Raw genomic sequence first — 26,828 nt, 5'->3', positions numbered from 1 at the left:
TGTTAGGCATCCAGTAGCAAGACAACCATAACACAACAAACACATATACACACATATACTGTATCACTGTATACACACGGATACCACACATATACACACGTGTATCACACATATACACACGTATATCACACATATGCACACATATACTGTATCACACATATACACACGTATATCACACATATACACACGTATATCACACATATACACACGGATACCACACATATACACACGTGTATCACACACATGCACACGTATATCACACATATACACACATATATTGTATCACACATATACACACGTGTATCACACATATGCACACATATACTGTATCACACATATACACACATATACTGTATCACACATATACACACGTATATGACATATACTGTATCACACATATACACATGTGTATCACACATATACACACGTATATCACACATATACACACGGATGCCACACATATACACACGTGTATCACACACATGCACACGTATATCACACATATACAGACATATATTGTATCACACATATACACATGTGTATCACGCATATACACACGTGTATCACACATATGCACACATATACTGTATCACACATATACACACATATATTGTATCACACATATACACACGTATATCACACATATACACACGTGTATCACACATATACACACGTATATCACACATATACACACGTATGCCACACATATACAAACGTATATCACACATATACACACGTGTATCACACATATGCACACATATACTGTATCACACATATACACACGTATATCACACATATACACACATATACTGTATTACACATATACACACGTGTATCACGCATATACACACGTATATCACGCATATACACACGTATATCACACATATGCACACATATACTGTATCACACATATACACACATATATCACACATATACACACATATACTGTATTACACATATACACACGTATATCACACATATGCACACATATACTGTATCACACATATACACACGTGTATCACGCATATACACACGTATATCACGCATATACACACGTATATCACACATATACACACGTGTATCACACATATACACACGTATATCACACATATACACACATATACTGTATCACACATATACACACCTATATCACACAAATTAAAAACCACTTACAGAAATGCAATGACCATGATAAGGCGAGATACTATTGTAGACTGTGTGTAATGATGATAGTGCAAAAGTGAACAAGTTTTATTACGTTTTAAAATTTTAATTACTATTTATGGTGATGCAAAACCTGTATAGGTCATATTTTGCAGCCTAACAAAATCCTTATACACCTACATCTGCTTCTGTTGTTTATCTCTCCTTTTGTAGGGTCTGTTCAAAGCCAGGAAGATCCTCAGTGAGGACTACGGCAGTATCCACGTGTACTTTGGTCAGCCTGTGTCTGTCAGAAGTTTAGCCCAGGGCAGAGTTAACCGCTGCCAGTTCAACCTGCTACCAAGGTACGGCTTAGCAACGTGTGTGTGTGTGTGTGTGTGTGTGTGTGTGGTGTGTGTGTGTGTGGTGTGGGTGGTGTGTGTGTGTGTGTGGTGTGTGGTGTGTGTGTGTGTGTGGTTGTGTGTGTGTGTGTGTGGTGTGTGTGTGTGTGTGTGTCAGCAATCAATCTGTGTGAGGGCCATTCACTAGATTAGATTGATTATACTTTATTTATCCCACGACGGGGAAATTCTGTCGTTACAAGTAGCAGCATAGCAGCAACAGCAAAAAACAGAAAAACAAAACAATAACACAAAAACAAGTAAGCACGAAAGAAATACAAGGCAAGAAATACAGGCAAGAAATAGACAATGAAAATATGGTAGACTGAGTAAGTAAAATGCCGTCAAACAAAAGGAAATTTAAAGTGCGGTTGCCATGATAAGAGAAACAATATTGCGGTGTAAGTGACGTTAAAAATTAAGTTAAGTTGAATGTGTAATTAGAGCAAAGAAGCAAGAGTCGGTAGCATAATTTAAATTATATTAACCTGAGACCTAAATATTGAAAAGTAAGTACTTGTAATAAAATAATATAAATACCAATATTAAAGAAAACAGAAAGTGGTGTGATGTAGATGGGAGGAAACAGGAAACGAAAAATACAACATATCAGGTGGAGCAGGTGTTTGAGGTTGACAGAGACCGGGATGAAGGACCTGCGCGGACTCTCCTTTTACAACGTGGGGGTATCAGTCTGCTGCTGAAGGAGCTGCTCAGGGCCCACAGTGTCATGTAGTTGTTATACTAACAACTTGAAGAGGGCAAATACAAAAGAAAATAAATATGTTATTAATATATTACATACTTTATAGAGCAGCTTTTGTGATATTATACATTTCAAAATAAGAGCTGAAGATATATGAAGCTATCTGCAGCACATTGTTTCAAGCTGTAAGCAAATCTGACTTGTGTGGGGTGTGTGTGTGTGTGTGTGTGTGTGTGTGTGTGTGTGTGTGTGTGTGGTCTAAAAAACATGAAGACATCTTATGTTCACATTGTCGGTCTGTCTTGTGCCTTAAAGGTGCATTATGAGTTCCTGCAGTTTCATTTTTGGGCTGCCCAATTTTTTTCAAATGGTAGGCACCTGTCCTTAATCCGCCGGCTGCCTGTCCGAATACACGGGGAAAGAGCCCGGTCTCGGAGACACCACAGGGGTCGCTTGCTCTGTTTTATTTGAAATTTACTTCGTCAACAGAAGTGACCATGCAGGAACTCGTAGTGCACCTTGAATGTTCATGCTTAACCCTTGTGTTGTTTTCCCATCAACCATGAAAAAAGAAGAAGTTTTATTCAACGCTATAATCGCTTTTTCTAACATTTTTGTCACTTTTTTTAATGTTACGGGTGCTTTTTTTCCCAAGTTATTTGATATATATAATGTTGACATTTTCAGGGCTTAATTTTGAAGGCACATTTTTTGTGATTTTAAAAAAAAAAACTGAAACCACGTCAAATTTGACCCAAGGACAACATGAGGGTTAAAAATGATGACACCGACAGTAAACACCTCAAGCCTGCCCCCTATTCTAAAAATGTGTTCGTATCAAAACTATGTCTCGTATATTTGAGCGTCCACCTTGATTTAATGCAAGTTTTACTGTAAATACAGGCCCATGTTCTTTTAAAGATGCAGTTAAACATAAAAACCATGGATGAACGTTTAGGTTTCCTTTTCCAGACACATACCCAGGAGGCCCGGCGACGACATCTCCAGCTTTGTGAATGACTCGGCCTACAGGCTGGTGCGGGCCCAGGAGGAGAACATGGTCCTGAAGCCGTGGGTCCTCGTGGTCTCGCTGCTGCTCCAGTACCACCACCAACACCAGGCGGGGGGGCAGAACCAGGGGACAGCACTGAGCGAGCTGACTGCACACGCCGTGTGGCTCAGGGACCTCTCCCGGCAGTACGGCGCCTTCCTCCACTGGCCCGGTACAGGACTAACCCAGGTGTTCACGGACATGCTGCTGGCTCTGTGTGGGCTCACGTGGGTTATTCCCATTGTTTTCCTTCTCTTCTGCAGACCACGATCCTCCATCAGAGGTGGTTTCCTCTAGTCTTACCCTGCATCGAGGTCTAGTGAGGATTTGTGGGGACAACGTCCAGCTGGCAGTGGAACAAGGTTTGTGTTTGATTTCTGTGTTTTTATTCATCCTTGTCATTTTTTTATTCCATGTCACATCAGGGAAATTCTACAAAGTAAGTTTATGGAGTACATTTAAGGCATCTAGCTGTCACTTACACAGTCCAGTACATACTAAGCCAATTTCCTGTGATCATAGACTGGAAATTTAGGTAGTGGGCTTTAAAAAAAAGATCTATTTTGTGCTTGGAAAGGGTCAACAAAGCTTTTAAAAAAGATCTATTTTGACTGTTTGAATTGCCCCAAAAATTGTTTTTGCTAAGTGGTCTTCATTTGTCAGTACACTGTTGCATGTCTACGTCAAATTCAGTCAGGAAAACTACTCAGTCATTGTGTTTGAAAAGCCAGCAATTTTCAATTGTAAATTTGCATCAATACTTTCAACAGTGTCTTTATACTTTTAAACAACATGTAACTGGTGTGCTGTCTTGGCCAGGTCTCCCTCGGAAAAGAGATTTCAAATCTCTAGGGACTTCCTAGTTAAATAAAGGTCAAATAAAAAAAATAAAAACATAGTTAAAGACAGAGGAAAAAAAGAAATTGGGCAAAAGCAACATTACCCTAGAAAGAAAGTGCAAATCAGCCGTCAGTAGTTACAGGAACGTAGTTATAGGACCTGTCCACTTCCAAACGGTCTTTATAGCGTCGTCACTTGACTTCAGCGCCACGTACAAACCCCCATTTGCACTAGCTCAGTGGAGATTTTCCCGAAGATTTTAATGTTTCTTGCAGATCCTTCCAGGTCCTCCTGCACCTCCTCGGTGGCGTACACCGCCATCAGCTCCACTTTTCAGTCCATTCTCGTAGTATGCCACGAAGCAGGAGCTGAAAGAGTTACAGCAACTACGGCCAGAGGAACTTCATAAATCCCCAAATTTATCCAGTGGGAACACAAGGAAAAAAGGGAAATAGGAAATCCCTCCGGTTGGAAAGCGGCTATAGTCACATGAATTTAGGAGGAACTTTAAAGTGTATATCAGGCCTTCGTGAACTACTTTCTGTCCACTTTAAAATGGCTATTAAATATAAATGTCTCTATTCAGAGACACAGAGAAAGACAACAGTTAATAGTTTGTAACACACTATAATGTAGTTGGAAGCAGATATAACGATTATTAATGTAAGTACTGTGTTTTACTATATTGTCATTCATTATCTGTTTATATAATAATGGTTCCCACATAAGGAGTTGTTGTAGTAGTTGACAAATGCATGAACAAGCATTTAAAACTACGTGTCTGCTTACAACTAGAGCCCCACTGATATATCGGTCGGCCGAAATTAGGCATTTCCCGATCTATAGGGATCAGCATTTATTTTGGCCTATTGAAAAAAGAAAAAATTGGATAAATGATTCTGATAAATGAATCTTTGAAATAAAAACGGTTTTAATGTGTTATATACCATGTATCTTGTAAACTATCTTCTGTTATCTTATGTTAAACCTTTTCTTACAGCAGGAGGACCAGCGGGACCAGGGCCTCACAGCTGCCCCGCCCCAGAGGAGGAGCTCTTGAGCCAGGCAGTCGTCATACTGTCCTGCGCCTCCTACAGGAACCAGGCGCTGCACGTCTTCGTCCGCCCGGCGCTGCTGGCCCTAGCCATCCACTCTGCCTCCTCCAACCAGAAACGTGAGACTGACACACACACACACACACACACACACACACACACACACACACACACACACACACACACACACTTACTTACACTTTTTTACACTTAAAAAGACACCTATGATATAGGCGTTAAACTGCGTGTTGGCTGGTTCTCCTGCATGAATGTGTTTTCCAGAGGAGGTCTTCAACAGTTTCAGCTTCTTAAGAAACATGTTCTCCAATGAGTTCATCCTCTGTCCTGGAGCTACAGTGCAGGTGAGCTACAACATTTACATTCATTCATTCATTCATTCATTCATTCATATTTATTATACAGGAAAGTAACATTACATTACAATGTAAAAACGGGCCTGACTCAGTTTAAAAACTGGTTTTCAGCAGGTTCCTGTTCTGCAGAAAACCTAAAACATGGTTACAGCACGTCAGGACAGACATTAATACAAGACATCGATATGGAAAGATAAATTTAAACAACAGAAAACAACAATACAGTTACATAAGGACAGAGACATTTCTACAAGACAACAGCTGGGCTCAGCTGGGCTCAGCTGGGCTAGACAGATACGGACCATGCAAACACGGCTCGGACAACACAACACATGAACAATTAAAGTGTAACTGTTAAGAAGGAGCTGTTTGGGCCTTTTTGAAATATATGATGGATGATAGTGTTGTGATGTGATGTGGGTTGTTATTCCAAATCTTGGTGTATCTATAAAAAAGAGACCGACCTAGTGAGGCGTTCTGGGCTCACGTGTGTTGAAAAAAAAACAACAACAACAAACTTTTGTGAAAATAAATGCTAGTATGTTTCCATATTTCACCCGTGTGTGTGTCGTGTGTGTGTCTGTGTGTGTGTGTGTCTGTGTGTGTGTGTGGTGTAGGACTTCGAGGAGGCCTGTTACCTGCTGGTGAAGACCGGAGCTCTGCAGCTTACCCAGCAGGTGGTCCTGGTGACTGAACGAGGACTCAGGACTCTGGCCTTCCTCTCCAGTATGTTGGATCCCTTCTTACAAGGATACCAGGTGAAGGAGACGCACAGACTACAGCTGTGTAATGGTTGTGTTATGTGTTGTGTACAGATAGGTGGCTGTGTGCATGATAGCATCTGAAGAAGCAGAGAGTAGCCACACAATGGATCAAAGCCCCTGAACTTTATTAGATTTGAATATGCAACGTTTCAATTAGTTTTAATATTTTATCAGGTCTGACAAAGACATGGATGCGCAAAATGTTGCGATGTCATGTTGTGTTACAGCCCGTAATCTATTGCATCTATCTCACTTAAATGCATTAAATGCATTTCTGAGTATATTTTTTACCTTTTTGTAATAGCAGGGTTTTTTCTCACTGCTCCGTAGTCCATCATGAATCTGCAGTACCAAACTGTCCTTCTGACAACTTTATATATTATCATATTCTTACATGTGCTTAAGTGTAATTCCAGGTAGCATTTAACATGTTTTACTGCAGATATGATGCAATAATGTATTGCATAAAGTATCTGCACATCATGGTTGTTTTATTTTATAATAAATAATTCTTATAGTAACCAGAACTGTTGTAGAATTGCAGATGTCCTGTAGAGGGCGATGGTAACCGTGTGTGTGTGTGTGTGTGGTGTGGTGTGTTGTGTGTGTGTGGTGTGGGGTGTGTGTGTGTGTGTGTGTGTGTGTGTGTGTGTGTGTGTGTGTGTGTGTGTGTGTGTGTGTGTGTGTGTGTGTGGTGTGTGTGTGTGTGTGTGTGTGTGTGTGTGTGTGTGTGTGTGTGTGTGTGTGTGTGTGTGTGTGTTGTGTCGGGTTCTCCTCTCTGTGTGTGTCTCTCTGTGTGTGTCTCTCTCTCTCTCTCTCTCTCTCCTCTCTCTCTCTCTCTCGCTGGTGTGTTTGTTCTCTCTCAGGTGGTGTGCCGGTTCCTGTGTGAAGAAGCCACTGAGACTCTGACGAGAAAAACAGTTGTTCCCGCGGTCCGGAAGTTCATCAAAAAACATCTTCTAGCAGGTTTCTAACGTCTTTTTTTGGAAGTTTCCATTTTTCCGATTATTTCTGCCTGTGTGTGTTTTTACCTCAGCCTTTTACAAAATGCACTAATTGTGTGTTGTGTGTTGTGTGTTGTGTGTTGTGTGTTGTGTGTGTGTGTGTGTGTGTGTGTGTGTGTGTGTGTGTGTGTGTGTTATCCAGGGAGACTGAGATACATGGAGGTGTTGTCCTCTGACCTCCAGAAGAACGCCCTGGCAGCGTTGCTAAGACTCGGAGCTGTACGCAAAATGAAAGGGTGAGTTTGTTTTGATCACCCTTGGGTCCCTGCTGAAACAACAGCCAAGCTATAAATACAACTCTTTAATGACCTCGCTGATGTAAAACGTCCTCTGGAAACCAGCAGAGGCCCTCAATAGTCAAACACATATTTTAGGTATCTAGTATATCAACATCCCTACTTCACACACCATGTTGGCGTAATTAATGATGAAAACATATGATTTGTGTGATCATAGTGGTGCCTTTCAGCGTGACAGGATGGTTATCATCACTGCACTTCGGGAAACTAAATTGACAATTGTTGTTTCCCCCCGTTCCTTCATGACATGGAGGTTTAAAGGATTTCGTTTTTGTTGTGTAACTGAGCTGTCATTTGCAAGTCTTTAGTACATTTGTCTTAAAGGCTTTATAATCTGAGCGCCCGGATAGCTCAGTTGGTAGAGCGGGCGCCCATACCCGTGTATATAGAGGTTTACTCCTCGACGCAGCCGGCCCGGGTTTCACTACAACCTGCGGCCTTTTACTGCATTGCCTTCTCCCTCTCTCTCTCCCGTTTCATGTCTTCATCTGTCCTGTGAAATAAAGCCCGAAAATGCCCCAAAAAAAAGGCTTTATAATCTGTAGATCATAAAACACTCTCTATCCTTAGACCCTTGATTCTTATTAGAAGGAAAGACTCCCTCAAAAGACCTTTAACCGAAATAGAGGAAAAAACATTGAGAGAGAGAGAGAGCAGAGTATTTATTGTAAAGCGTTATTGTATCAATGTACTTGTACTTACCATATTCATAACATCTCTTTATTTTATTATATTTTCAGTAAATGTTCCTTTTATCTATAGCATGTTAGCTCTCTTGTGTTTGCCTTACTAACACCTCCATTTTGTTGTACTAACTCTGATATATCATCAACTGTTTTTATGGTATTAACCAACGTTTTATTTATTTGACCGTTTTATTTATATAATCCACAGAAAGCACTGATAAAGACGTTCACTGGAACTACTTTCTAACCCAGATATAGTCACTATGTACTCTAAACTACGTACTACTAAAAGCCACCCCCTGGATGTTTGATTTCAGCGTGGAGCAGGAGGTGCTGAAGGTCAGCAGGGTGATGGTGAGCTCCTTGGAGGACACACTGGGTAAGAGACCAGCTGTCCATCAAAGCACCCAGCACGGAGAAACGCTTTCTTCTAAAGGGGGTTAGGGTTTGATCTGTCTTAATGTTTTTATTTTCAACTGTTTACACTTGTGTTTCATCTGTTTTATGATTTTCTTTAGGAATAAGTATAAAGTTTGTGTAATACAGAGAAAGTTAACACTTTAAAGAAAAAGTGTGAATGTGTAGTGTCGTAAATAGACATGAAAGGCAGCACTAAATCTGCTTTATTATTATTATTATTATTATTATTATTATTAATAATTAGTGTGAAGAAGAGTCCAAGGAGACGAACGGTAACGTCTCTAAAAATAGAGTCGTGAAGGGTAGAGACACTGAGGGAGCACTAACATGGACTAATTGGTGGGAAGGTAGTCTCAAGTGGGTTAGGGGGTTAGGGTTAGGGGGTTTGGTGGGTTAGGGGGTTTAGGGCGGTTTGGTTGGTTAGGGGGGTTAGGGGGGGGGTTAGGGGGTTATCTGTCTTAAAGAATAGAAGCCTTTAATGATTATTACACAAGTACACAGTACCTGGGCAACGAGATTAAAGCAATCCCTTTACAGTGTTGACACAAAATACAAGATAAGAATGTAAAATATCAAAAATTTAAAAAATTTAAAATGTAGGTAGTGCAGAGAAAAAGGGGGGGGGGGGGCTGGTGCAGTCCGAAGAGACATGTATGCTATATAAAAGGCTTGAACACACTTGTGTGAACGGAGTAACATAAAAAATAAATATTGCACTGTAATGAAATGGTTAAACACTAAGTAATAGATGAATATGTTTTTATTTTTAACTGTTAATACCTGTGTTTTATCTGTTTAACTGATTGTGCTCTACAGATAAAGCTGCCTTGCCTTAACCCTTGTGTTGTCTTCCCATCAACCCATTTTTTTTGTCAACACTATTATCACTTTTTCTGACATTTTTGTCACTTTTTCAATGTTTCGGGTGCTTTTGTTTTCCAGTTATTTGATATTTCTAATGTGGACATTTTCATCTTATTTTGAAGGCCCATTTTTTTGCGATGAAAAAAACTGAAAATGGGTCAAATCTGACCCGAGGACAACACGAGGGTTAAGAAGTCTTTACCTTCACCTGTGTGTGTCTAGGAGGAAAGCTCCCCACTCAGAAGGCGGCCGTCGCTCGCCTCTAACGCCCCGACCCACGAGCCAGGCGGGGACCGAGGAGGGTCGAGAACCTGTCACGTGACGCGGCGACGTCTCCGCTCTTCGTCCGACGGCGGCTCGGCCGAAGCGCTCCGATGAGAGATGGACCAAAACAAAAGACTCGCCGTCGCCGGTGACAGCTCAATTTATTTTCTGTAATTTCACTATGTTCTCCTCACGTCTTTTTTCAATAAGCCTTCTCTCTCTCTCTCTCTCTCTCACATCTCTCTATTGAGAACCTTTTCTATGTGCTGATAAAGCCAGGTGATGAGCGAGGCCTTCACAGCTCTCTGCCTCGTTCTCCACCGCTGACCTTTGGCTGTGAGCAGCCTTGTGAAAGCTTCTGAATAGTGGCCGTTCTCCATTAATGCATTTAATGTGTGTTCTCCACCACTCCTCATGGCAGATCTTTGTGTTTCTCAGTCTCATGTCTTTCTATTTATAAGCTGCTAATATTGTGTCTTTTTTTTTTTTTTGGAGCACTTTAATGAATTTATTCATGCTCATGTGGTGTGGACCCTTATCTTAACACTCTTCTAACACATGGTTTTCTCTTTTTTTATTTTTTGTGTGAAACAAAAAGTTCCTAAAACTGGTGAATAACAAGATTTGGGTGGTGACATATTTTAGCTTTTGGTCAAAAAGTGTGTGCATTTTTCTTTTCTTTTCTTTTTTGCACGAAAGAGTTTTATATATTCAAGTTAAACTTGCCACAGGCCCACTACAACCCACTATCTACTTCAAGAACAGCTTCCACCCGGGGTCGTTGTTGGATTTAAACCCCCCCCGGCCTTTTGCTGACTCTCCAAGCTTCATTCATCTTTGTTTACACTGGAGATATTGCTACAGGTCTAATGTTAGTTGCCAATACCGTTGCCGGTAGTTCTACTGAAGCACTGCCAGCTACGCCAAAGGAACAAGTTTGAAGTTTTTGTTCACTGTTGGAGATCATTTACATATTTTCTCATGTTCTCCAGTCTGGCAAAGTTAGTGAAGTTGCTTTAAAGTTACTGATTTAAATTTAGGGAATATATTAAAGTGTATCTATATTTGCAGTGAATTACTTGATGTCATTTTGTTACGAGGGAAAGCCAAATAAAGGAGAATGGGAGCTGTAACTCAGAGGATTAACAGGTCAGGACGTCACGTACAAGGAGCTTTAAAGTATCATGTTTTTCTTACAGACTTGTTGACCTACTTAGCTGTTCAGATGGGTGTAGTTTTGGTTAAATTTCCCAAATTAGATTAATTTAAATTTCCTTAATTTGAAGCTATTATGTGGTTGTTAAACAGCAATGTTACCCTGAAATCCTAGGGCTGTTAGCATGGTGGGGCGTTACAGAAACAAGCAGAGCTGCTTTTAAAGGCAGGAAAAAACACTTAAAAACCAATCTCATTAGTCGAGTTAAACGTCGTGGTAGAGCCAAACAGCCACAGGTACTCCCAACACTTCTCTCGCATTTAGACTGCACGGAAATGGTTCAAATTCTGGTTCCTGGGCCATGATTCAAGGAACAATGAACAGGTCTCATTGGAATAAAGGGACATTATCGATTGTTTTCAGATGCTCTATCAATTAACGTCTTTCTAGCCTATATTAAGTTGATTATCTTCCATTTTGAAACCAGCCAAACGCTCCAATAAAACCTCACACACACTGCGTGTCAGCCAATAGAAGTTGGTATTTGAGAGGATACACCTTTCCAGTATTTGTATGTGGTGCTAAAGTTTGTAAAGATCTGAAGAAACTGTTGAATACCCTGAACTTAAAAAGGTTGAACACACACACACACACACACACACACACACACACACACACACACACACACACACACACACACACACACACACACCCCTTCAGGACAACGTTGATTAATCTGTTTCACCAATCATTTCATCAGAGCATACACAACCTTTTGTTACCAGGTGTTCAGGTATTCAGTCTTTCAAGTATACAGTGTGTGTATTTGTGGTTTTCCAATAGCAGCTTTTATACAGTATGTCTAAATATTTGACTCGTGTGTGCGTGTGTACATATGTGTGTGTGTGTACTTATACGTTTAAGTGTGTATGTGTTGGTTGAGGCCTTTTATTACTGACTGTACAGACTTATGAAATACAAAAGCATGTTAATAAAGTGTTTTTGAAATACATATTTCAGCCCAGATTGTGTCTCTTTTGTAGAGGAACTGGAGTCAAGTTGCTCAGATTGATCACTTCATCATTCTATTGCATCTAATGTGTGTTAGTCTGTGACAGACAGCTCAGGGAAACCTTAGGATCCTAATTGACGCCATGTCATGCTGATGTGTTTACGCAAATTAACAGAAAATCTGAGTTTTACTATGAACAAAAAAATGTAGATCTGGTCAAGGATGTGGGTTAATATTCCAGTTGCATTGATGTGTGTGTTGCATTTCACTGCTTCACATGTAGGTTGTGCTCATTTTAACTCATATATACACTGTCGGGTAGTTTAATCTGCAGCAATGCATCATATTCTGTAACATCATATGTTTGTATCGTCGCTGTCTCGTGAGAATCTCTAAAACCTTTCATGGTGTCAGATAAAAACGCAGTTTTCAGCTTTGTGCTGATGCATTTTCCAGCTGATCCAAGAGGCTTTTTAAAGACTTGAGAAGTAGGAGAATCTTCTCAACACATAGGAACACTTTATCCTTCAGTTTATCACGAGCATTAAAACATCAACACATCTGGAGATACATGGTCTACACTGGACAGGAAGGGGAGGGAAAGTTGTCAGATAAATGTAGTGGAGTAAAAAAAAAAAAGTACAATATTTCTTCTTAGATCCAGTAGAGTAGAAGTATAAAGTGGCATAAAATGGAAATACTCAACATATACTGTAAGTATCTTGAATTTGTACTTGAGTAAATGTAGTTAGTTACAGTCCACAACTGCAAAATAAGTGATTGGTATCATATGTTTTAATCATTCACAGAGCTGGTGAGAATCAACTATATCTGACAGACCTCTAGATGTCAGACTTGCCCCTCTGAGCCCTTTGTTTATGCCAGGTTGTACACACACACACACACACACACAGCATTTTTCATCATGTTTTGTGGCTCGGCTGCTGAGTAAGAGACTGCTGCCAGCAAATCCTCCACTTTCCATCCACATTGCCCTTTCTTTCACACTCACTCGGTCTCTGACAAATTATAGGTTCCTCTAAAGTTGCCATACCAGATTGCTTATATACACACTCCATCCATCCATCCATCCATCCATCTCCCCCCCACCCATTTCCTCCATCCTGCTGTTTTCTCCTTCTCTCCATCCATATCCATCTCCCTGCTGCTGGTGTATAACAGTGTCAGCCAGAGCCATATCAGCACTACTCTACTGCATGATGACAAGCTGAATTGAAGAGGGGGCACACACACACACACACACACACACACACACACGCCCTAATAAACTACTTTGTGACCCGTGGCCGCCGCTGGGCAACAAAAGCAGCAGACAAAAGTGCAGTGTGTTTAGTTTTGTTCCTTTAAAGCTGCTCTGTGTAATTCTTCTCCTTCGTGTGAGGGTGTGACTGAGTGCACGCTGCCGTGGTGTTGTGCCCGGAGGGGTTTGTGGTGGTCTATGTATGTATTGATTGAAAGAAAAAGGGACCGTGGTGTATAATGTTTCAGCAGTTAACCCTAGGTAACGGCGGGCTGATGGATTCGGCTCATTTGCTGCAGCAGATCCTGTTCATCAGCGCTGTGCTGCAGGCTGAGGCATTTACATACAGAAGGAGAAAGCAGCACTCGCACGCCGAATTTGGGACCTGACAGGAATCCCTCGGGGGAGTCCATGAGATCCCAATTGCTACACATTTAACGGTTTTCTCAATCAAACCAAATATAGAAAGGCTACCTGCTGAGCTACAGTATTTTCATCCTTCTATCATGTATTCTCCCCTCAAACCACTTCTCTCATTCTTTATTGAGAAGCTAGGGAAGGAAAGGTTCTCCGAGAGCACATCTGCATAGGTAAAAACTCTTCAAACCTCAGGAATCAAATATTACACACACATTACACAATAATTCCTCTGTGAGTCTCAGCAGCTTGAAGCAAATTACACTTTTCAGCCGTCACCTGTCCCGGAGGAGCACCATGAAACGAACAAGTGATTTAATCTCAGCTTTTGTTTTTCTATTCCTCAGGTGTACTCGTCATCTTCCCACACTGTTTAGGGCTTCAGTCCCCGGTGAAACCACCTCACATGTTGAACTGTAAATGTTTAAATGTGCCATCTACCTGCCCCGGGACCCAGGAGCAGAAATGAGCCGTTGGCTTCAACCTGGCACAAGACATGTCTTAATGTTTTTATGCACTGTCCCTGTTCAAATAAATAAATTACAATTACAAATTCCTCTTTAACGGTGAGAAACTCTTTGGCCGTCGGGACAATTTGATGCCTTAAAATGTTCCATGAGATGACTTTTATTTCCCGTAATGGATATTTTATGTAGAGAGAGCTGCAATTATCATCTCAGCTTATTGATCTACCAGTGAAGAGTGGGAGGTTGTGTGCCGATGGAGGGAGGAGAGAGAGAGAGTCCAAAATGTGAATACAAGTTTGTTTTGGATTTAGTTTTTTCGTCTTCCATTCATCATCTCACGACCCCTCAGATGTGTCTTTTGACCCTTTAGAGGGGCCTGACCCCTAGGTTGGGAAACTACAAAACTGTGTATATAGTAGTTAAAACTAGCTAGAGCAACAACTGCTTTACACATTGAGTCCTCAGGGTCAAATATACTGTAGATATTTAATAACAGGATCAATTTCATGCAGAATGGGCAGCCTGCATTCATTTGCTATAATTTAAGTGCTGATAATGCGTTTGTACGAGAATTTTAAATGCAGGACCTTTACTTGTAATGGAGTATTTTCACATTGTGGTAATGGTACCTAGAGGACACTTCTTCCATCACAGCTGTCTCCAAATTAAATCTTCTGACAACAACATCTGTGGTATAAGGCATTTATGTGCATATTCAATATAGTCTAGATTAGCTTTCTAGTCACAAATGAGACATTGAGGGCAAACAATAAATGGTAGGTAATATAAGTAAAAGTATTTATTCATATATGTATTCATCTTTTTCTACTCTATAATACATCAAAGACAAGTTTTTCTAGAGATCAGCCATTAGTGCTGAATAAAAACATTTGCATTTTTAACTATATTTGCATAATGCAGACATGCATGGATCTAATATTCTGTGCTAATGTCAATTAGCCAGAATATGATTTCCTGAGCAGCACAGTTACTTTAAACACACACACACACACACACACACACACACACACACACACACACACACACACACACACACACACACACACACACACACACACACACACACACACACACACACACGCACACACACACACTCTCTCTCTCTCTCTCTGTGGGACTCCACGAGCTGCCAGATCTTGACAGCAAGATAAATAATAATTGTTTGATGGATGCAGCCGTGAAGTGAAAGCTCAAAGAAGATTTAATAAAATCCAATAGAATCTAATTGAAGTGGCACGATAGTGTATGCTTGTGTGTGCAAAAACGTGTGTACATATGTGTGTGAGTGTGTGTGTGTGAGTGTGTGTGAGTGAGTACACAACTGACAGGTCTGGTTTCTGCTCTCTTGATGTCTGTATTATATTCTCTGAATACTCAGCTGTTAACTGTGGGAACCCGGTTTTACTGTCTGTGTTACTGTCTGTGTTGATGCTCGCGTTCTATGTATTATGTATTCTATGTATCGTGTTGTGATGGAGACGGCTTAATAGTTCAACATTTTGGGAAATATACATGTTCGCTTTTCTTGCCAAGAATTAGACAAGAAGATCGCTACCATTCTCTGACATCGGTATGCATCAGGGAAAGCAATAAGCTTAGCTTAGCATGCAGCCCTGTTTTCCTTTGACTTTGTAAAAAATACAAATCATGGCTATTTCGGGCGTGGGCATTAGGGATTTTAGGAAAAAGAACAGCAACTGGGATTGTTGTGTAATTTTTTTATTTCAAGATTTTATTTTTAATTTACTGTATTTAACCCTTGTTTGGTATTCAGGTCAAATTGACCCATTTCAAATTTTTAAAAGAAGAAAAATGGTACAAATATACTTTTTTTTTTTACCTGAAAATCAGCGTCCTTTCCTTATTTCCTGTGATAAACATGTATTCCTGACTCAATTCAGAACATTATTCTGGATATGACCATTTATGTTGTTTCCATAGTGGATTTTTAACATGAATTATAACCTGATGATTAAAAACAAACCCCACTTCCATGTTTAATTGTGTGCTAGTAGAGACTGATGCATTCCCTAAACATAGATGTTATCTCGGCTGTTTGAAATTGAGATAAAGACAATATTTGTTAATAGATTATGAAGTAAACTTTTTATTTCACAATTGTTTTTAAAACCCCAAATAAGTCCCGGGGGATACGAGAGGGTCAGAAAGGGAAGACAGCACCAGGGTTAAGAGGCGTGAGTAATAAGAGGAAATCATCCTGATCTTTGTAACTCAGGAAAGAGTTCTGCTGCTGCCACAAACCTTTTAATAGAGTCTCACTGGTATTAGGATTTATTTTTTATTGGCTCACAATGCTCTAAAGACTAGAAAAGACTAGAAGTACATATTAGAATGATATAAACAAACGTACTCTCCAACCTCTCAATGTCTGTAATCATGAATATCTGCAACCATCTGTGATAATGAATGTGCCTCCTATGATACCGAAAGGACGAGAAATTAAAATCAATCACTAAAATACGCAGCCGGGACGTATTGTTGCATCTGCAAGCTTAGAAACATGCGGTAGGAGAGTCAGTTCTGTTGGAAACACTCTTCTCTCCCAGCCAACAAGCTGTGGCGGAGGCTCTGAAGCAAAACCCAAAGCCAAATGAACTTGTGCATTCCTCAGTGGGGCTTTTTAAGATTGAGAGAGCTAAATCTGGATCTAATTAAAATGACAGGATGGGTAAACTTCCCCTCTCTCTCTCTCTCTCTCTCTCTCTCGCTCTCCCCCTACATTGTGAGTGCTCTCTCGGGTCAACATAACTTTCATAATTGTGGGTGAATTGATTATTGACTCCTTTATTACAGGAGATGGTATGAGGAGGAAGGTATTCTACTGTTTAGTTTGTGTTGATTGTTTCAGCACTGGGCAAACACGTGAAGAGAAATCTACTTTAGAGATTTACTTTTAACTTTGTGATTCGCCAGGCATCTCGGGGGAAAATGGGGATTTGTTATATTTATCAATTTTGGGATATTTGAGTGTGTTGTCGAAAATGTAATGATAAATGTCTACCAATGTCATAGTAGAGTTTGTCAAATGGTATAATAAAGTATGTCATAAAAACTCATTGTACTGTATGTCATGAAAAGTCATTAAAAAGTATAGCATGTTATCAAAAGCCATTATCTACTATAGTATGTTGAAATAAGAAATAAATAGTCATAGTATGTCATGAAAAGTCATAGCATACTCTGTCAAACCAATCATACAAAAGAAATTGTACAGTGTGTGATGACAAATTGTGAAAAACCTTTTTTAACTTGAGAAAGTCATAAAAGTCATAGAATGGTATGTCATAAAAAAAGATATGGTATAGTGTGTCATAGAAAGTGGTTAAAAATGTCTTGGTATACTATGTCATAAAACATCATGAAAAGTCGTGTTATCGTATGTTATAAAATGTCATAAAAAAGTGTTGAAGAAGTTGATGTAAAACATGTCATTAAAGGGATTTGTACAGTATGTCATAACCAAACTTCACTATCTCTGGCTGGAGTTGAACCCCGGGCCAAGTGTCTCCAATTAACAACCCGAGCTTCTGGATGCCACCATTTACCCCTCAAAAGGTCAAACTATAGGAAGGTCACAGTTAGAAAGAAGTTAAAAAGTCATACTGTAGCATGGTATAAAAAGTCAGGGAATAGAATGTCATAAAAAATCCAAAAAGTAAAAGTATAGTATGTCCATAAAACCCATAAAAAGTCATAGTGTGTCATAGAAAGTCATAGTATAATATGTCGAAAAAAGTCACAGTATAATATGTCGAAAAAAGTCACAGTATAATATGTCGAAAAAAGTCATAGTATAATATGTCGAAAAAAGTCACAGTATAATATGTCGAAAAAAGTCATAGTATAACAAGTTGAAAAAAGTCATAGTATAATATGTAGAAAAAATCACGTAGAATATGTCAAAAAAAGTCATAGTGTAATATGTCGAAAAAAGTCACAGTAGAATATGTCAAAAAAAGTCATAGTATATATGCAAAAAAAGTCATAGCATAATAGTGTCGAAAAAGTCATAGTATAATATGTCGAAAAAGTCATTGTATAACAAGTTGAAAAAAGTCATAGTATAATATGTCGAAAAAGTCTAGTATAAAAGTTGAAAAAGTCCATAGTATAAAGTCGAAAAAGTCATAGTATAAAAGGAAAAAAGTCAGTTATAACAAGTGAAAAAAGTCATAGTATAATATGTCGAAAAAAGTCATAGTATAATATGTCGAAAAAAGTCATAGTATAATATGTCAAAAAAAGTCATAGTATAATATGTCAAAAAAAGTCATAGTATAATATGTCAAAAAAAGTCATTGTATAAGATGTCGAAAAAAGTCATAGTATAATATGTCGAAAAAAAGTCACAGTATAGTATGTCGAAAAAAAGTCATAGTATAATATGTCGAAAAAAGTCATTGTATAATATGTCGAAAAAGGTCATAGTATAATATGTCGAAAAAAGTCATAGTATAATATGTCGAAAAAAGTCATAGTATAAAATGTCAAAAAAAGTCATAGTATAAATATGTCAAAAAAAAGTCTAGTATAATATGTCAAAAAAAGTCATAGTATAATATGTCAAAAAAAAGTCAAGTATAATAGTCAAAAAAGTCATTGTATAAGATGTCGTAAAAAAGTCATAGTATAAAGTCGAAAAAAAGTCACAGTATAGTATGTCGAAAAAAAGTCATAGTAATATGTCGAAAAAAGTCATGTATAATATGTCGAAAAAGGTCATAGATAATATGTCGAAAAAAAGTCATAGTAGTATAATATGTCGAAAAAAGTCATAGTATAAAATGTCAAAAAAGTCATAGTATATATGTCGAAAAAGTCACAGTATAATCTGTCAAAAAAAGTCACAGTTAAATGTCGAAAAAAGTCTAGTATAATAGTCGAAAAAAGTCATAGTAGAATATGTTAAAAAAGTCATAGTAATATGTCGAAAAAAGTCACAGTATAGTTTGTCGAAAAAAAGTCATAGTATAAAATGTCGAAAAAAGTCATAGTAAATATGTCGAAAAAGTCCAGTATAATATGTCGAAAAAAGTCATGTATAAAATGTTCAAAAAGTCTAGTTAATATGTCACAAAAAAGTCACAGTATAATATGTCAAAAAAAGTCATTGTATAACAAGTTGAAAAAAGTCATAGTATAATAGTCGAAAAAAAGTCTTGTAGAAAATGTCAAAAAAAGTCTGTTATAACAGTTGAAAAAAGTCATAGTATAATAGTCGAAAAAGTCATTGTATAATATGTCAAAAAAAGTCATAGTATAATATGTCGAAAAAAGTCTAGTATAATATGTCGAAAAAAGTCATGTATAATGTCGAAAAAAAAGTATTGTATAACAAGTTGAAAAAAGTCATAGTATAATATGTCGAAAAAAGTCATTGTATAACAAGTTGAAAAAAGTCATGTATAACAAGTTGCAAAAAAAGTCATAGTATATAATGTCGAAAAAAGTCATAGATAATATGTCGAAAAAAGTCATAGTATAATATGTCGAAAAAAGTCTGTATAATGTAAAAGTCTAGTATATATGCGAAAAAAGTCATAGTATAATATGTCGAAAAAAAGTCATAGTATATATGTCAAAAAAAGTCATAGTATAATATGTCAAAAAAAAGTCATTGTATAAATGTCGCAAAAAAAGTCATAGTATTAACAAGTTGAAAAAAGTCATAGTATAATATGGCAAAAAAAGTCATTGTATAACAAGTTGAAAAAAGTCATAGTTAATTGTCCAAAAAAGTCATTGTATAACAAGTCGAAAAAAGTCATAGTAAATATGTCGAAAAAAGTCATGTATAAATGTCAAAAAAAGTCATAGTATATATGTCGAAAAAAGTCACAGATAATATGTCAAAAAAGTCATTGTATAAACAGTTGAAAAAAGTCACAGTATAGTATGTCGAAAAAAGTCATTGATAAAATGTCAAAAAAAGTCATAGTATAATATGCGAAAAAAGTCATAGTATAATATGTCGAAAAAAGTCATAGTTAATATGGCAAAAAAAAGTCATAGTAAATATGTCAAAAAAAGTCATAGTATATATGTCAAAAAAGTCATTGTATAGATGTCGAAAAAAAGTCCTAGTATAATATGTCGAAAAAAAAGTCACAGTATAGTATGTCGAAAAAAAGTCATAGTATAAAGTCGAAAAAAGTCTGTATATATGTCGAAAAAGGTCATAGTAGTAATATGTCGAAAAAAGTCATAGTATAATATGTCGAAAAAAGTCATAGTATAACAATGTCAAAAAAAGTCATAGTATATAGTGCAAAAAAAGTCATAGTATAATATGTCAAAAAAAGTCATAGTATAATATGTCAAAAAACATAGTATATATGTCAAAAAAATCATGTATAAGATGTCGAAAAAGTCATAGTATAATATGTCGAAAAAAAGTCACAGTATAGTATGTCGAAAAAAAGTCATAGTATATATGTCGAAAAAAGTCATGTATAATATGCGAAAAAGGTTCAGTATAATATGTCGAAAAAAGTCATATAATATGTCGAAAAAAGTCATAGATAAAATGTCAAAAAAGTCATAGTATAATATGTCGAAAAAAAGTCACAGTATAATCTGTCAAAAAAGACACAGTATAATATGTCGAAAAAAAAAGTCATAGTATAATATGTCGAAAAAAGTCATAGTGAATATGTTGAAAAAAGTCATAGATAATATGTCGAAAAAAGTCACAGTATAGTTTGTGAAAAAATAAAAAAAGTCATAGTATAATATGTCGAAAAAAGTCATAGTTAAAATCGAAAAAAAGTCCAAGTATAATATGTCGAAAAAAGTCATTGTATAAAAGTCAAAAAAAGTCATGTAATATGTGAAAAAAGTCACAGTAAATATGTCAAAAAAAAGCATTGTTAACAAGTTGAAAAAAAGTCAAGTTAATATGTCGAAAAAAGTCATGTATAAAATGTCAAAAAAAGTCATTGTATAACAAGTTGAAAAAAGTCATAGTATAATATGTCGAAAAAAGTCATTGTATAATATGTCAAAAAAAGTCATAGTATAATATGTCGAAAAAAGTCATAGTATAATATGTCGAAAAAAGTCATAGTATAATATGTCGAAAAAAGTCATTGTATAACAAGTTGAAAAAAGTCATAGTATAATATGTCGAAAAAAGTCATTGTATAACAAGTTGAAAAAAGTCATAGTATAATATGTCGAAAAAAGTCATAGTATAATATGTCGAAAAAAGTCATAGTATAATATGTCGAAAAAAGTCATAGTATAATATGTCAAAAAAAGTCATAGTATAATATGTCGAAAAAAGTCATAGTATAATATGTCGAAAAAAGTCATAGTATAATATGTCAAAAAAAGTCATAGTATAATATGTCAAAAAAAGTCATTGTATAAAATGTCGAAAAAAAGTCATAGTATAACAAGTTGAAAAAAGTCATAGTATAATATGTCAAAAAAAGTCATTGTATAACAAGTTGAAAAAAGTCATAGTATAATATGTCGAAAAAAGTCATTGTATAACAAGTCGAAAAAAGTCATAGTATAATATGTCGAAAAAAGTCATTGTATAAAATGTCAAAAAAAGTCATAGTATAATATGTCGAAAAAAGTCACAGTATAATATGTCAAAAAAAGTCATTGTATAACAAGTTGAAAAAAGTCACAGTATAGTATGTCGAAAAAAGTCATTGTAAAATGTCAAAAAAAGTCATAGGATATATGTCGAAAAAAAAGTCATGTATAAAATGTCAAAAAAAGTCATAGTATAATATGTCGAAAAAAGTCATAGTATAATATGTCGAAAAAAGTCATGTATAAATGTCAAAAAAAGTCATAGTATAATAGTCGGAAAAAGTCATAGTATAAATATGTCGAAAAAAGTATAGTGAATATGTCGAAAAAAGTCATATAACAAGTTGAAAAAAGTCATAGTATAATAGTCGAAAAAATCATTGTATAACACGTTGAAAAAGTCATGTATAACAAGTTGAAAAAAAAGTATAGTATAATATGTCGTGAAAAAAAAAGTCATAGTAATATGTCGAAAAATGTCATAGTATAATATGTCGAAAAAAGCATAGTATAACAAGTTGAAAAAAGTCATTGTATAACAAGTTGAAAAAAGTCATAGTATAATATGTCGAAAAAAGTCATAGTTATAATATGTCGAAAAAAAGCATAGTATAATATGTCGAAAAAAGTCAATAAAATGTCATAAAAAGTCATAGATATATGTCGAAAAAAAGTCATAGTATAATATGTCGAAAAAGTCATAGTATAATATGTCAAAAAAAGTCATTGATAAAAGTCGAAAAAAAGTCATAGTATAACAAGTTGAAAAAAGTCATAGTATAATATGTCAAAAAAAGTCACTGTATAAAAATTGAAAAAGTCATAGTATAATATGTCGAAAAAAAAGGTCATTGTATAACAAGTTGAAAAAGACTAGTATAATATGTCAAAAAGTCATAGTATTGTTGAAAAAAGTCATAGTATAATAGGTTGAAAAAGTCATAGTATATGTGTGAAAAAAGTCACAATAATATGAAAAAGTCATAGGTATAAAAGTTGAAAAAAGTCAATTGTATAATATGTCGAAAAAAGTATAGAACAGTTGAAAAAGTCATAGTATATATGTTGAAAAAAGTCATAGTATAATATGTCGAAAAAAAGTTCATAGTATAAGTCGAAAAAAGTCATAGTAAAATGTCAAAAAAGTCATAGTATAATATGTTGAAAAAAGTCATAGATAATATGTCGAAAAAAAGTCATAGTATTAATAGTTGAAAAAAGTCATAGTATAATAGTGAAAAAGTATAGTATAATATGTCGAAAAAGTCATAGTATAATATGTCGAAAAAAGTCATAGTATAATATGTCGAAAAAAAAAGTCCAGATAATAGGTTGAAAAAAGTCATAGTATAATATGTCGAAAAAAAATCATAGTATAATATGTCGAAAAAAGTCAAGTATAATATGTCGAAAAAAGTTCATTGTCATAAAATGCGAAAAAGTCATAGTATATATGTCGAAAAAAGTCAGGATATTAGTCGGAAAAAAGTATAGTATAATATGGCGAAAAAAAGTCATAGTATAATATGTCGAAAAAAGTGTATAAATGTCAAAAAAAAGTATATAAAATATGTCAAAAAAAAGCATAGATTAAATGTCAAAAAAAGTCATAGTATAATATGTCAAAAAAAGTCACCAGTATAGTATGTCGAAAAAAGTCATGTATAAATATGTCCCGAAAAAAAGTCACAGTATAATATGTCGAAAAAAAAAGTCATAGTATAATATTGTTGAAAAAAGTCATAGTATAATATGTATGGAAAAAAGTCACAGTATAATATGTCGAAAAAGTCATAGTCTAATGTCAAAAAAAAAAGTACGTATGTATGTCGAAAAAAAGTCCAGTATATATGTCAAAAAAAAGTCACGATAATATGTCGAAAAAACAAGTCATAGTATAATATGTCGAAAAAATCATATGTTAAAATGTCGAAAAAAAAGTCATGTATAATTGTTGAAAAAAAGTCATAGTATAATATGTGAAAAAGTCACAGTATAGTATGTCGAAAAAAAGTCATAGTAGAGTATGTCAAAAAAGTCACAGTATTAATATGTTTGAAAAAGTCCTTGTATAAACAAGTTGAAAAAAAGTCACAGTATAGTATGTCGAAAAAAAGTCATAGTATAAATATGTCGAAAAAAAGTCATTGTATAAAATGTCGAAAAAAAAAGTCATTGTATAAATGTCGAAAAAAATCATAGTAAATATGTTGAAAAAAGTCACAGTATAATATGTCGAAAAAAAAGGTCTAGTATAATATGTCGAAAATAGTCATAGTATAATATGTCAGAAAAAAAAGTCATAGTATTAATATGTCGAAAAAAGTCATTGATATTGGTCGAAAATAGTCATAGTATAATATGTCGAAAAAAAGTCATAGGATAATATTTCGAAAAAAAGTCATAGTATATAGTCGAAAAAAAGTCATAGTATAATATGTCAAAAAAAAAGTAATAAACAAGTTGAAAAAAGTCTAGTGTAATATGTTGAAAAAAGTCACACAGTATAGTTATGTCGAAAAAAGTCATAGTATAATATGTCGAAAATAGTCATAGTATAATATGTCGAAAAAAAAAGTCATAGATAATAGCGAAAAAAAAAAGTCATAGTATAGTATGTCAAAAAAGTCATGTATAATATGTCGAAAAAAAGTCATAGTATAATATTCGACAAAAAAGTCTAAGTATATATGTCGAAAAAAGTCACGTAATAATATGTCGAAAAAAAAAGTCATAGTATAATATGTCGAAAAAAGTCAGTATAACAAGTTGAAAAAATCACATAGTAGTATAGTCGAAAAAACAAAAAGTCATAGTATAATATGCGAAAATAGTCATAGTATAATATGTCGAAAAAAGTCATTGTATAAAATGTCAAAAAAAGTCATTGTATAACAAGTTGAAAAAAGTCACAGTATAGTATGTCGAAAAAAAGTCATAGGTATAATATGTCGAAAATAGTCATAGTATAATGTCGAAAAAAAGTCATAGTATAATATGTCGAAAAAAGTCATAGTATAGTATGTCAAAAAAAGTCATAGTGTAATATGTCGAAAAAAAGTCATTGTGTAATATGTCGAAAAAAAGTCATAGTGTAATATGTCGAAAAAAAGTCATAGTATAATATGCGAAAAAGTCAAGTATAATATGTCGAAAAAAGTCATAGTATAATATGTCAAAAAAAGTCATAGTATAAAAGTGCGAAAAAGTCATAGATAATATGTTCGAAAATAGTCATGTTATATATGTCAAAAAAAGTCATAGTATAATATGTCGAAAATAGTCATAGTATAATATGTCAAAAAAAGTCATAGTATATATGTCGAAAAAAGTCATAGTTAATAGTCGAAAAAGTCATTGTTATAAAATGTCGAAAAAAAGTCCAGTAGAATATGTCGAAGAAAAAAGTCATAGTATACAAGTTGAAAAAAGTCATAGTATAATATGTCGAAAAAAAGTCATTGTATAACAAGTGAGAAAAAAGTCATAGTATAATATGTCGAAAAAAAAGTCACGTATAATATTTCAAAAAAAGTAAGTATAATATGTCGAAAAAAAATCACAGTATAATATGTCAAAAAGTCATAGTATAATAGTCAAAAAAAGTCATGTATAAATGTCGAAAAAAGTCATTGTATAAAATCGAAAAAAAGCATGTATTAAAATGTCGAAAAAAAAATCATAGGTATAATATGTCAAAAAAAGTCACAGTTAGTATGTGAAAAAAAAGTCATAGTATAATGTCGAAAATAGTCATAGTATAATATGTCGAAAATAGTCATAGTATAATATGTCGAAAAAAAGTCATAGTATAATATGTCAAAAAAAGTCATAGTATAACAAGTTGAAAAAAGTCATAGTATAATATGTTGAAAAAAGTCACAGTATAATATGTCGAAAAAAGTCATAGTATATATGTCGAAATAGTCATAGATAGATTAGTCGAAAATAGTCATAGTATAATATGTCGAAAAAAAGTCATTATGTATAATAATGTCAAAAAAAGTCATAGTATAAAAGTTGAAAAAAAGTCAATAATATGTGAAAAAAGTCATAGATAAATGTCGAAACAAGTCATTGTATAACAGTTGACAAAAGTCACAGTCTAGTATGTCGAAAAAAAGTCATAGTATAATATGTCGAAAATAGTCATAGTATAATATGTCGAAAAAAGTCATAGTGTAATATGTCGAAAAAAAGTCATAGTATAACATGTCGAAAATAGTCATAGTATAATATGTCGAAAATAGTCATAGTATAATATGTCGAAAATAGTCATAGTATAATATGTCGAAAAAAGTCATAGTATAATATGTCAAAAAAAGTCACAGTATAATATGTCGAAAAAAGTCACAGTATAATATGTCGAAAAAAAGTCATAGTGTAATATGTCGAAAAAAGCAAAGAAAACAGCTCTAATAACATAAAACGTCATAAAGGTTCATTCCATAGAAAGGTCATACTACAGTAAAGGTCATAGGTCATACAAAAGGTCTAATAATTAAGATATCACAAAGTCTTATTAGCATAGTACGTCATAAAAAGTCATAGTATGTCATGAAAATGTACCGAGTATGGGTCGTAGACATAAGAAAGTTATTATTAAAAATGTAAAATGGTAGTTTTGTCATAAAAAGTTTAAAAAAGTACTTTTACAGTGTGTCATGAAGATGCTCCTGCAGGAACCTTCCCCTGTGAGTGGCCTCTAAACCTGGATGGGAATACAACCCAGACATCAGGGTCGCTAAGCAACCTTCTACTGCATCACACTAATAATCTCATAAATAGGCACGGCCATAGTCGTAAGTCATAAGAAAGTCATGACAAAGAGTCAAGTTATGTTGTTGCTCGTCATAAAACGTTATTCAGAGCACAGTACACTGTAAAAAATGTCATAAAACTGAAATTTTACACTTTACAGCACAATAACAACAAGACTGCACTAGACTGGAGAGAAGATGCTTAAATATGTAAATTTCTCATGAAACTCTTGTTGTCCTTGGGTCAAATCGACCCATTTCAACGTATTTCTGTCAGAAATATGGATTTCTTTA

The 26,828-nt window shown here is 35.1% G+C and overlaps 1 protein-coding gene across 1 annotated transcript in view; it reads left to right on the top strand.

Annotated features, from left to right (window-relative positions):
- gnpat (glyceronephosphate O-acyltransferase) overlaps nucleotides 1-12,039 on the top strand; it is a gene marked incomplete in the record, with an annotated part of 25,389 nt that extends 13,350 nt beyond the window's left edge. Inside the window, 10 exon segments of the mRNA XM_032543079.1 lie at nucleotides 1,378-1,508; nucleotides 3,223-3,473; nucleotides 3,565-3,663; nucleotides 5,142-5,315; nucleotides 5,479-5,558; nucleotides 6,188-6,328; nucleotides 7,201-7,300; nucleotides 7,481-7,574; nucleotides 8,641-8,702; nucleotides 9,830-12,039. Coding sequence (XP_032398970.1) covers nucleotides 1,378-1,508; nucleotides 3,223-3,473; nucleotides 3,565-3,663; nucleotides 5,142-5,315; nucleotides 5,479-5,558; nucleotides 6,188-6,328; nucleotides 7,201-7,300; nucleotides 7,481-7,574; nucleotides 8,641-8,702; nucleotides 9,830-9,873 — 1,176 coding nt within the window.
- Between the last annotated feature and the right edge of the window lie 14,789 nt (nucleotides 12,040-26,828).

The sequence above is a fragment of the Etheostoma spectabile genome, chromosome 18 (genome assembly GCF_008692095.1).
Source record: "Etheostoma spectabile isolate EspeVRDwgs_2016 chromosome 18, UIUC_Espe_1.0, whole genome shotgun sequence".
Taxonomy (NCBI): domain Eukaryota; kingdom Metazoa; phylum Chordata; class Actinopteri; order Perciformes; family Percidae; genus Etheostoma; species Etheostoma spectabile.
Note: the sequence above shows the minus strand (reverse complement) of the source record. Positions and strands in the feature narration are given on the sequence as shown.